The following is a 12356-nucleotide window of genomic DNA, read 5'->3' on the forward strand; positions in this document are numbered from 1 at the left end:
TTCTGTACTAGTTAAGATCTTTGAATTGTCAAAGGGGAAATGGGAGTTTATGATGTATATATTGTAAAGATTTAATAATGTTTAAAAATAATGAAACTTCATAAAATATGTTTGCTCGTAAAAGAGAATTTGTACTTTGAATACTGCTTCATACTTAGGGAAGTTGAATAATATATTAAGGAAAAGGTGTAGGGAACCCCCTCCGCTACGGAAAGGGCTTGGCGCGCGATAAAATATGGATTGACGGTCAATTAGGGCGGCAAGAGAGAGAGAGCACATTATGCAGTCAGTGGCCAGCAGCTATACAGTCAACATCGTAGGTGCCAAGTGAGGCATTCGGAAGCCAATTTATGTCGAAATTGCCTCGGATGTGGTTTCGGCTATAATATGGTGCTCTTGTATTATGGAATGGCTCTAAAATGATTAATACGTCGCCAAGAAGAAATTTGAAAGGAGCCTTAAACAGCAAGAGGTGAGACCAGATAACCGCCACGTGCTTGCCACCACTATTCCGCCGCTGCTCCACTAACTTCAGGAAATCAGATATGTATTTTAGTATGGACCAGTACATTTGTGTGTGTTATACAATAATAATTTCAGTGATAAAAATATGTGTTTGAACTTTGAAATCGCCCTGGTCATGAAACCTATACAGGGTCCTATCCTTAACGTGCGAAAGACCGAGTGTCCTGTTTCTGAATAATCAGTGATTTGTTTCGACTTTGAACGTGCCAAAGTTTCAATGCTAAAGTGTATAAATGATGCTAGTTAAACCAACTGTTTCACAGGTAATGAAAAAGGCACATAATTTGACTTACAGGTAATTTTATTTTGCCTTTACTATTACCATAAACTAATTTCTGAAGTTTTATTTGAGAATAACATTTGAGTAAATTGCTATATAGTTTTGAAATATAAACAAATTCAAGTGGGGTTACAAAGTAAGATTAGTGAAATAGTTACAAAATTTGCTGGCAGAGTGAATGATAGTTTATGGCCCCCACTATATTCTTCTCTATAATGAGAAAGTTAAACTAAATATTGCTTTTGCTAATGGAATCTGAAGTATTTCCATAAAAGAGAGAGTATAAAAAAAGTGTTTGTACAGTGTTATTTTATTGCATTTGTGATGTTTGTGTGTTAGTTAAACCAGGACTCTTGTCACGCTTTACTTAGTCTCGTGATGTCTTTGATGATATTCTGGCGCTGAATTGATTAATGATTGAGATAGTAATTATTATCAATAGGAGTAAAATGCCATTTATCTTTCTGTGATTGCCACTTTATGCAAATGATAAATAGTACTAAACACTGTTCAGTTCGTCTGGTAGCCGTAGCCGGCCGTTATGGGCGAGCGGTTCTAGGCGCTTCAGTCTGGAACCGCGTGACCGCTCAGGTAGCAGGTTCGAGCCCTGCCTCGGGCTTGGATGTGTGTGATGTCCTTAGGTTAGTAGGTTCAAGTAGTCCTAAGTTCTAGAGGACTGATGATATAAGATGTTAACTCCTATAGTGCTCAGAGCCGCTTGAACCATTTTGGTAGTCGTGTGTGTTCATTGCACCTTAGAAAGAGAAAAAGACAAAGTCGTTTTTGCAAAATTATATTTCAATTCTTTGACCATAATGTTTCAAAATTATTACGCCTAATTAGGCTGGCGACCGTTTATTATTTCATTCACGAAAACTTTCGCTGATTCCATTATTTTCAAAATTAAAGTCTTTCTACTAGTTGCCATTTATACGAAATTCATGTTCGATACCCTCTGTCCATTAGGTAAACACACGGTCAAACTTCAAAATTCCTTCCAGAGGGTAACACCTACTGTACGTTAACGTCATATTTGGCACAAAGTACGTACAGGTGCTATAATGTGACTGCGTGTTTCTCATCATATTATGAAGGATGCGTCGTTTAATTAGTAATGATAAGTGAAAGAAATTGTTTAACGTTGTGTTTGGTATTAAGCGTTTTTTTATTTTTTAACCCAACTCCACAACCGAAGCTGTGCTCGACTGTGAGAAAGCCGTGTTGGAAGAAATTTTCACCGCCATTATTCGGCTAACAAGGGGCATAAAGTTCCCTGTCAGATAACTTCGCACCAGCGTCCTGGATAACTGGATAAAGTTCTAAAATTCTCGTCTCTGTCCCATGGAGTGAGAGCATGTGACACAGCTGATGGTGATCAATACGTCAGACGGGGACGTAAACCCGGAGGGCTCCTTGCTGTTATTGGAGTTGAGCAGGCCACTTGTCTGAACCTGACCCCACCCCTTCTCAACACAGATCTGACACCACAATATACAAACCCCCATTACAGTCACGAACACTCATAGGTACACTTAACAATAATTCTCACACATCGTGTGAAAATGGGCCGTTGTACGTGGACGAAGATAACCCTTTCCGGCTGAACAATCCGTTGAGGTCTCTCATCCAGCAACGCCAGACAAATCATTATTTTTCATATATTGTTTGTTTATACAAGAAAAAATGACAACACCAAGAAGAAGTTGTGCGACATAAGCGAAATTTGGTAGGCCTGTTTCTACATCCGAAAAATTATATCTATTCAGATTTCGAGCCACGCTAGTAGCACCACTATGTGTATGCAAATCAGGTTTGCTCTAAATACACGCTGTGCTTTAGTTACTTTTGAGGCTGGACGTGGTGAGCTGATGTTAGTCAAGAACGCCTTTCAGCCGACGAAGACGCTTTTATCCACACCTCAGTGACTTTGAACGAGGTCGTATAATAGGGCTACGAGAAGCTTGATGTTCCTTCTGCGACAATGCAGAAAGACTTGGCATGAAAGTAGCTACTGTAGATGATTAGTGGCGGCTGTTGTCACGAGAAAGTACAGCCGCAAGAAGACCGGGCTCCACTCAGCCACGTGGCACTATCGAGAGGGAAGACCACCGTATTCGGCATACGGTTCTGGTGCATCGTATTGAATCCGCAGCAGCAATCTACGCAGCAGTTGGCTCCACAGTGATAAAATGAACGGTTAAAAATCGGGCACTTCACAGACAGCTCTGAGCAAGACGTCCTGTAGCGTGCATTCCACCGACTCCCAACCACAGCCATTTACGACTTCAGTGGTTTCAAGCGAGATCTCATTGGAGGGCAGGGTGAAGGTCTGTTGTGTTTTCTGATGAAATCTGGTTCTGTTTCAGTGGCAGCGATGGCCGAGTGTTGGTTAGAAGAAGGCCAGCTGAGGGCCTCCAACCAACCTGTCTGGTGATAGACACACTGGACCTACACCTCGAGTTATGGTCTGGGGTGCGATTTCGTATGACAGCAGGAGTACTCTCGGGGCTACTCAACGCACCCTGACGGCAAATCTGTACGACAGTCTGATGATTCGACCTGTCCAGCTACTATTCATTAACAGCGTTTCAGGGATTGTTTTCCATCAGGATAACACTCGTCCACATACCGTTGTTGTAACTCAACATGCTCTACAGTGTGTCGACATGTTGCCTGGCTTACTTGATCACCTGACCTGTCTCCAATCGAGCACGTATGGGACATCATCAGGCGGCAACTCCAGCATCACTGACAACCAGCATAACCGCCCTGTATTGACCGACCAATGGAATTCCATCCCAAAAACTAATATCCGGCTCCTATAGAGTACAAAGCATGCCCATTTCCATGCTTGCATCCAACCTTCTGGTGGTTACAGCGGTTATTAATACACCACCATTTCACATTTGCAATGCCATATCTTTCACTTACATAACTCTGTGATCTTGCAGTGTTAATCACTTAAATATGTTACCTAGACAAATTTATTCACGAAATTTCGTTACTAAATGGTTCAAATGGCTCTGAGCACTGTGGGACTTAACTTCTAAGGTCATCAGTCCACTAGAACTTAGAACTACCTAAACCTAACTAACCTAAGGACATCACACACATCCATGTCCGAGGCAGGATTCGAACCTGCTACCGTAGCGGTAGCGCGGTTCCAGACTGTAGCGCCTAGAACCGCTCGTCCACAACGGCCGGCAAATTTCATTACTCTACATTAATTATTTTTTGGTGTTGTGATTTCTTTCCGTCAGTGTATTTGCTAGAGTGTGAAAAACAGGAAGGAGCATAAGGTGAACGGATAACGACAAATCGAAAACACAAAAAAAATGTACAAAAATTTTATTACTTTTATGTCGTCTTTTGTGTATGAATTACAGTTCACTTTCTCATCATTAAAAGTATCAATTTATACTTTAACAACAAAGAAATATAATATTCCTATGTAACGTGGGAGCACCTGCCCATAGTTTTCTTTATATCTGGTTGGTACAAATGGTTCTAGTGAACTGTCTGCAGTACTTGAATGACAGAATGTCAGAAAAGAGACGATAAGGGCAGACAGAAAATGTTTAAATGAAGTATGGCAAATGCACCGGAATCGATTACTCAGATACAAAGTCCAAGTGTTTTCATATATGTAGACACGTAGAAACGAAGTATTTACTCACAACGTAATTTGGGCAGCTGATATTCAATACCTTCCTTTCTCGAAATATAATACACTTCAGAAAACATAATATAAAATTTAAGTCCACCTCTATCGGTTTATGTTCAGCACCACATTTGCTCTCGTTTCCTGTGTATCTGTAAGAGTGTGTCTTAACGCCACATCTCTGTTTATTTACCACTTGTATGTGGCTGTGACTCAATAGCTATTAGTACATCATTTCCCTGAACTACTGAACTGTTACATTCGTCAGAGGAATGATAGATTAGCATGAAGTCACACGGCAGTGACTGCACTGTTAATGGGAATTCGGTGTCTAAATTTTATCGATAAAATTAGAGCACACAGACAAACGACTTGGTGATTTAATACTGGATACGCCCATTATCAAACATAAGGTCACTGAAACAAAAGGCATTTATAAAATATGTCGTATATGTCTTAAGTATTTACTTTTTCTGCACTTGCTCAAACTATAGCACATTTCTTGAATCGAAACATATAGCATTATAGCAAAAAGTGGCAGATAGCAAACACGTATTGGACATAAGTGTAATATGTTGCAGTTGTTGCCTCCAGAAATAAAGGACAGGTACGTATTTCATTTTAAAGGAGTGCTAAGTTCCTCAAATACTACGGGTCATTTTAAAGGAGTGCTGAGTTCCTCAAATACTACGGGGAAAGAATAACGCTGCGTTCTCATTCGCAGTTTTCACGCTGTAACTGTGCCGTAGCTTTTTCGTACTTCTTTTTCATGTTAAAAAGTGACACTATACCTCTAAATGGAAGAAAATGAGCTTACATAAAAATTTTTAAAGATATGTGCGTATATTTTGGCACTTATTATCTTGTATTTCGCATGCAAGATTACTTTTTTCCATTTTAATGGACGTCCTTTTATTATGAGCTATTAACGAAAACAAATGGTTCAAATGGCTCTGAGCGCTATGGCACTCAGCTGCTGTGGTCATAAGTCCCCTAGAACTTAGAACTACTTAAACCTAAATAACCTAAAGAAACCACACACGTCCATGCCCAAGGCAGGATTCGAACGAGCGACCGTAGCGGTCGCGCGGTTCCAGACTGGAGCGCCCAGAACCGCTCGGCCACTCCGGCCGGCTTAACGAAAACATTTTAATTTGATGATAACGAACCGCAGAACAAATGTTTTTGTAGCTCATGAATAAAACAGTCTGTTCACCAGAGGAATATTCTGCCCCTCACGGAGATTAAAAGATTGGAACCCAGACTTTACCTTAAGCTACGTCCATCCAAACACACCTCACTGTTCACCGTAAGCGTTTTTTCTGCCAAAAGTCAGGTCTTGATGGACCTAAACCCACATTATAATTTGATACAGCAATACTGATGCTTTGATAGATTGGGTGCGGTGTGATAAAGGGTCTAGTCCTTTAATAAGGCGAGTTCCAAGTGCTCTTTTGACTAATCGTTGCTCCACGAGCAGAAGAAAAAAAGTATTAGAGTTTCGCCGACTAAGAGGTTTCGACGAGCGGAGACGAGAGTGTTGAATGAAAAAACATAACTGATGAAAAGTTCAGGTCCTCAGATGACTATACGCCTTCACAGAGTTGTTAGCATAACAAAAGAGCGAGGAGGGGAGCTGAATAGAAGTGCTGCGCTGGACAGTTCTGCGGCCTCATCGTCGAGCCTCGGCGACCAACTACGCCTCGCAGACGGTGCCCTTGATGAGGCCTTTGACGGCCGCGGAGAAGATGCGGTAGTTGACCGTGTTGGGGTCGAGGCCGCCCTTGTACACGTAGACGGGCAACCGGTCGGTGAGCACCCAGAGGGTGCCCTCGGCGTCCACCTTGAGGTCGTTGGGGAAGGAGAAGCGCTCGCCGTCGCTGACCAGCAAGTGCACGTTGCCCGGCTCCAGGGGCTTCTGCGTGTTCCAGCACGCCACGCCGTTGCGGTTCAGCTGGAACAGAAACAACAACACAATGTGACAAACATTCTGACAAATATTCCATGAAATGTCAGGAGAACTGTCGGACAACTTTCTGCCATGATATTTCGGCGCAGAATCTTCTGACCATCTGTAGGTGAATACTGACAGCAACGGCACTGCGCTCAAATATTTAAGACAAACGGCGCATGTGCAACGCCAGCTGGACACACCACGCATGTGCCGGCGGGCTCTTAATTACGTGAGCTTAGTGCGTTTCCTATCAATATTCACCTGAAGAGGCCAGAAGATTCGGCGTCGAAATATCATGGCAACAAGCTGCAGACATCTGGTAGTTCCCGCGAAATTTTATGAATAATCTGTCTATCTATCTATATCCGGATCCCGCTCCAGCTACTGCCAGGTCTAGGCGCTGACGAGTCCTCTCCATTTGGCTCGGTCCTCCCACCACTTTTCTTCCTCCACTTGCTGCCAGGTCACACCTCTTCTTTCCACAGATATTCCCACTCCCATTTTCCACTGTGTTCTTGGGCGCCCTCTAGGTCTTTTTCCATCCATCTATAGTTCTTCCATAATTTTGGGGAGAGTCTGGCCATGCATCCTCTTACCATGCCCATACCATATAAATCTCTTTTTTTCAATTTCTTCTTTCATACTTTCTTGTTTAAGGTCCTTTCTAATCTCTAAATTCCTTACTGTCCATTCTTGTTTTTCCCTGAGAAATGTCATTTCCCCTGCTTGCAGTCCCTTTCTGCCATTGTCCATGTTTCTCCACCATAGGTGACAATAAGGAAGTAATAATTCTTATAGAAAAGGAGTTTTGTTTTTTCTAAAACTTCCTTAATCCAAATCAGGTGTTTTATTGTTTGGTAGAAATTGCCTCCCTTCTGTAACCTCCTATTAATTTCGTTGGTTATTCATCCATCACTAGATATTTCACTCCCTAAGGAAGTGAAACTTTCTACCACTTTGAGGGGTTCTCCATTCAAGGTAATATTTCCGCTGATCCCTTTCCCTCTTCCAACGCTGTTGCGTTCCTCCCACCTTTGAAGCTATTTACCCAGTTACACATGGTGCAGTCACATTACTGTAACTACCTGCCAAAACCTGAATAACCACCTCTTGCACAGACCGCTGAAGATGTGCAGGAGACTCAGTGAGGTTCTGGAAGGTACCAACAGGGCTGTGAAGCCATGCTGTGACCAGCTGCACTAGGTTTCTCTGTTGAGCATCCATGGCACCTATAGCCCGATCGCTGTGGTCCCGTAGATTCTCCACTGGGTTTAGGTCCAGCGACTTTGATGTACAGTAAGCTCATCCTGGTGCTCTTCGAACCACACACGCAGTGAGCTGTGTGACACATTGCATTGCCCTGCTGGTAGATGCCATAGTACTAACGAAAAAGAAATTGCTCGTCGGCGTGGACATGGTCCACAAGAATAGAGGAATACTTTTGCTGATCCACTGTGCCATCCAGGATGATAGCTTACTGAGGAAATGCCTCCGGTCTGGACCCTTCTGACACTTGTTGCAGGGTGTTTGTTATCAGAGGTTTCACGACATTCATGCCAACGGCCTTCTGTCTGATGAAGCACAGAGCGTGATTCATCTGGAAAGGCCACCTGTCGCCTCTCATGAACGTCCAGTTGCGCTATTGGCCTGCAAATTCCAGCCTTCTTCGCCAATGAGCAGCAGTCGCCATGGATGCATGAACCAGATATCTCCTGTGGAGGCCGACACGCAGCAACATTCATTGAGGAGACACTGTTTGTAAGCCCTTGGTTCATCTGGGCGGTCAGTGGCTATTCGTCTGTACCCATCAATGTAGCCGTCATTAGCTTCTGTCATCTATCGCACTTCGTGCACTATAGTTGCCTCAACACCGTTTTGGATCGTTACTTTTGCCGTCAAAAAATAAATACATAAATAAATAAAAATGGTTCCAAGCACTATGGGACTTAACATCCGAGGTCATCAGTCCCATAGACTTAGAACTACTTAAAACTAACTAACCTAAGGACATCACACACATCCATCCCCGAGGCAGAATTCGAACCTGCGACCATAGCAGCAGCGCGGTTCCGGACTGAAGCGCCTACAACCGTCACAGCGGCCATCTACTTTTGCGGTCAGAATATACTTTAACCAAGGCGGCACTCCAAAGGTTACAAACTTAACCATTTCGACATGCCTCCACCCTTAGACCGAAAGCCAATAATCAAGCCCCTTTTGGACGTCAAATAAATTGCTCCGTTTCCGCATTCCCCTAACACACTTTATATACCCTCCACTGCTAATGCTGCCATATGGTGTCTGAGAGTGGTTACTGTACAGTGATGTCGAAACTAGACGACGGTCTCTTTAATGTTACTGGACCGTGTAAGGTGGACTTTATACCATGGTGCAACTCGTCGTTTTTCACCCTCACAAACATTATCAGATGGTGCCCTGGTCTACAGTGGCTCGTTACAGAGTGTCTGTATTTCGCTTCCATTCTGCCGCCGGTTTCTCTCGTACTGCACGAATGCGAATTGACGGTGGTTCAAATGGCTCAAATGGCTCTATATGTGACTTGACATCTGAGGTCATCAGTCCCCTAGACTTAGAACTAAAACTAAGACTTAGAGGCCGGCCAGAGTGGCCGTGCGGTTCTAGGCGCTGCAGTCTGGAACCGAGCGACTGCTACGGTCGCAGGTTCGAATCTTGCCTCGGGCATGGATGTGTGTGATGTCCTTAGGTTAGTTAAGTTTAATTAGTTCTAAGTTCTAGGCGACTGATGACTTTAGAAGTTAAGTCGCATAGTGCTCAGAGCCATTTGAACCATTTGAACCTAAGACTTAGAACTTAAACCTGAGTAACGAAAGGACATCACACACATTGATTCCGGAGGCAGGATTCGAACCTGCGACCGTAGGAGCAGCGCGGATCCCGACTGAAGCGCCTAAAACCGCTCGGTCACAGCGGCCGGCGACGGTAGTTCACTGCGCGGGGTAGCCGTGAGGTCAGGGGCGCCTTGTCACAGTTCGCGCGGCTCGCGCCGTCGGAGGTTCGCGTCCTCCCTTGGGCATGGGTGTGTGTTTGTGTGTTTGTGTGTTGTCCTTAGCGTACGTTGCTTTAAGTTAGATTAGGTAGTGTAAGCTTAGGGACCGATGACCTCAGCAGTATGGTCCCATAGAACTTACAACAAATATTTGACAATGGTTCAACCCCTTCCCATTTACATCCGATAGGCATTGTTGTGTAGTCAGCGCGTACACAACTTTCCCAATAGAGCGCGCCCTGCTAAGCACAACAGTGCAGGCGCAGCGCTCGTCCGTCTCCGCACTACGAGATGGCGCTGTCTTAGAGACGGACCAAATTCTGCTTCCGCCGATCCGCGTATTAATATGTATCGCAGCCAATGAGATTGCTGTTTATGTAGAACCTTTTCTGCTCGCAGATCACACTCGCGCAGTGATACCTGAACGCTCGAGGTATTATAACGAGTGTACAGACCTCCAATTAGTCAGTCTGCATTAGTCTGCATTAGTCTGTAGTCAAGTTTCAGTCTGCGCCTAATAAGATTATCATATTCCTGTACATAGCCATGAAGATAAATGAATAGACACTTTGTCAAGTATCAGAGATGTGAGAATAAGATTAACATACCAAGACCAAAGAAACTTCAGATTGTCAACTGTAAATAGCGTCCAGAACCAAGTTAAGTTATTTTTATGCTTGTTATTATTTTAATAAATGTGTGTGAAAATTAATCAAGTTCTGTTTAAAGTTGGTCACCGTCAATCTGCTACTCTAAGCGCGCAAGTGGCATTTCTATCGTCTGAACTAACGGCAGAAGATAAACACGCCACGATAAGACCACGAGACATATTGCTGACACTCGCCTGCTTCGTTGGAGCGACAAGTCGAATAATCTGATGGTGTGTGTACCGAAGGTCTTACAGTACGCACACCACAGGCATCAAGGGTAACCCTTTACGCTACCGTCAGTAGAAAGATGCTGTTTTGCTGCATTTTTTCGAAGTCAGCAAAGCCGCTTACTGCAAAACGTAGTGCAGCTGGGGGTGGCCATTCCAACAAGTGTCCTTTCCTCGGATACCGCCTGTGGCATCCACGATAGCCACAGGAAGAACGCAAAGGTGCAGGCGGGCAATGGCACAGTTTGCCTTTTTGGTGTCAGAACGGTGATACGCACCTGCGTGAAGAAGAGCACGCCGGTGCCGAGGTCGAGGTAGGAGGCGGTGGCCTGCGTGTCGTTGCCCTTGAAGCCGAGGTCCCGGTAGTGGTAGTAGGAGTCGGGCCCGGCGGCGAGCGCGGCCGTGCGGTTGCGCAGCACGCCGGCCGGCACCGAGAACTCGCGCAGGCTGGACAGCGCGTGGAAGAAGACGGTGCGCTCGCCCTGCGCGTCGGGCCGCGACAGCGCCACGCCGAACACGCCGTCCGTCCACTGGAAGTTGACGTCCTCCACGCGGTGGTTGCCGTGCAGCGGGTCGAAGTGGAAGTAGTGGTGCGTCACGCGCCACGCCTCGTCCGCCTCCCAGCTGCAAAAAGGGTCCGCCAAATCTGCAGGTCAGGCGGCGTCTACAGCTGTGGCCACATGGCTGCTGTGCAAATCACACTATAGTCCAGGATGAGATTTTCACTCTGCAGCGGAGTGTGCGCTGATATGAAACTTCCTGGCAGATTAAAACTGTGTGCCGGACCGAGACTCGAACTCGGCACCTTTGCCTTTCGCGGGCAAGTGCTCTACCAACTGAGCTATCCAAGCACGACTAACGCCCCGTCCTCACAGCTTTACTTCTGCCAGTATCCCGTCTCCTACCCTCCAAACTTTACAGAAGCTCTCCTGCGAACCTTGCAGAACTAGCACTCCTGAAAGAAAGGAGGTTCGCAGGAGAGCTTCTGTAAAGTTTGGAAGGTAGGAGACGGGATACTGGCAAAAGTAAAGCTGTGAGGACGGGGCGTTAGTCGCGCTTGGGTAGCTCAGTTGGTAGAGCACTTGCCCGCGAAAGGCAAAGGTGCCGAGTTCGAGTCTCGGTCCGGCACACAGTTTTAATCTGCCAGGTAGTTTCACTCTATAGTGTTTGGCAGAGGGGTTCATAGGATCACTTTCAGGCTATTTCTCGCACACTGGACTCGCATTAGGGAGGAGGACGGTTCAATCCCACGTCCGGCCATCCTGATTTATGTTTTCCGTGATTTTCCTAAATCGATCAAGGCAAATGCCGGGATGGTTCTTTGCCCGTCCTTCCCTAATCCGACGAGACCGATGACCTCGCTGTTTGGTCTCTTCCCCCAAACAACCCAACCACAACTATTTCTCGACTGCACCACTCTCGAATAACACATGGGAAAAATGAACATCTAAAGCCTCATGTACAAGCTCTAGTTCCTCTCAGTTTATCGCGATGGTCAGTGAGATGGGATTCAACAAAACTCTGCCGCATTCTATGGAGAAAGTTCTTGATCGAAATCCAGTGAAAACATCTCGCCACAACAAAACACCTCTTTACTGTAACAAATCTATACAAAACGAGCTACCGTTCTCTGATCTCCTTCGATGTCTTCCGATAACCCCATCCGATAAGAATCCGCGCAGTAACACTACATAAGAAGAAGACAAGCGTAGTATAGGCATGAAACTTCCTGGCAGATTAAAACTGTGTGCCAGACCGAGGCTCGAACTCGGGAGGTTCGCAGAAGAGCTTCTGTGAAGTTTGGAAGGTAGGAGACGAGGTACTGGCAGAACTGAAGCTGTGAGGACGGGTTGTGAGTCGTGCTTGGGTAGCTCAGTTGGTACAGCACTTGCCGCGAAGGCATAGGTCCCGAGTTCGAGATTCGGTCCGGCACACAGTATTAATCTACCAGGAAGTTTCATATCAGCGCACACTCCGATACAGAGTGAAAATATCATTCTGGATACTATAGGCAGTCTAGTTACTTCATTG

The 12356-nt window shown here is 45.3% G+C and overlaps 1 protein-coding gene across 1 annotated transcript in view; it reads right to left on the reverse strand.

Moving 5' to 3' along the window:
* Positions 1–5607: 5607 nt before the first annotated feature.
* Positions 5608–12356, reverse strand: part of LOC124771028 (L-dopachrome tautomerase yellow-f2-like) — a 32888-nt gene continuing 26139 nt past the window's right edge. Inside the window, exons 5-6 of the mRNA XM_047249269.1 lie at positions 10604–10949; positions 5608–6420 (exon numbers count right to left, since the gene is read on the reverse strand). Of these exons, the coding sequence (XP_047105225.1) occupies positions 6163–6420; positions 10604–10949 (604 nt within the window). The 3' untranslated portion in view covers positions 5608–6162. The remainder of the gene's footprint in view (positions 6421–10603; positions 10950–12356) is intronic.

Source organism: Schistocerca piceifrons, unplaced genomic scaffold (assembly GCF_021461385.2).
Source record: "Schistocerca piceifrons isolate TAMUIC-IGC-003096 unplaced genomic scaffold, iqSchPice1.1 HiC_scaffold_866, whole genome shotgun sequence".
NCBI classification, from domain to species: domain Eukaryota; kingdom Metazoa; phylum Arthropoda; class Insecta; order Orthoptera; family Acrididae; genus Schistocerca; species Schistocerca piceifrons.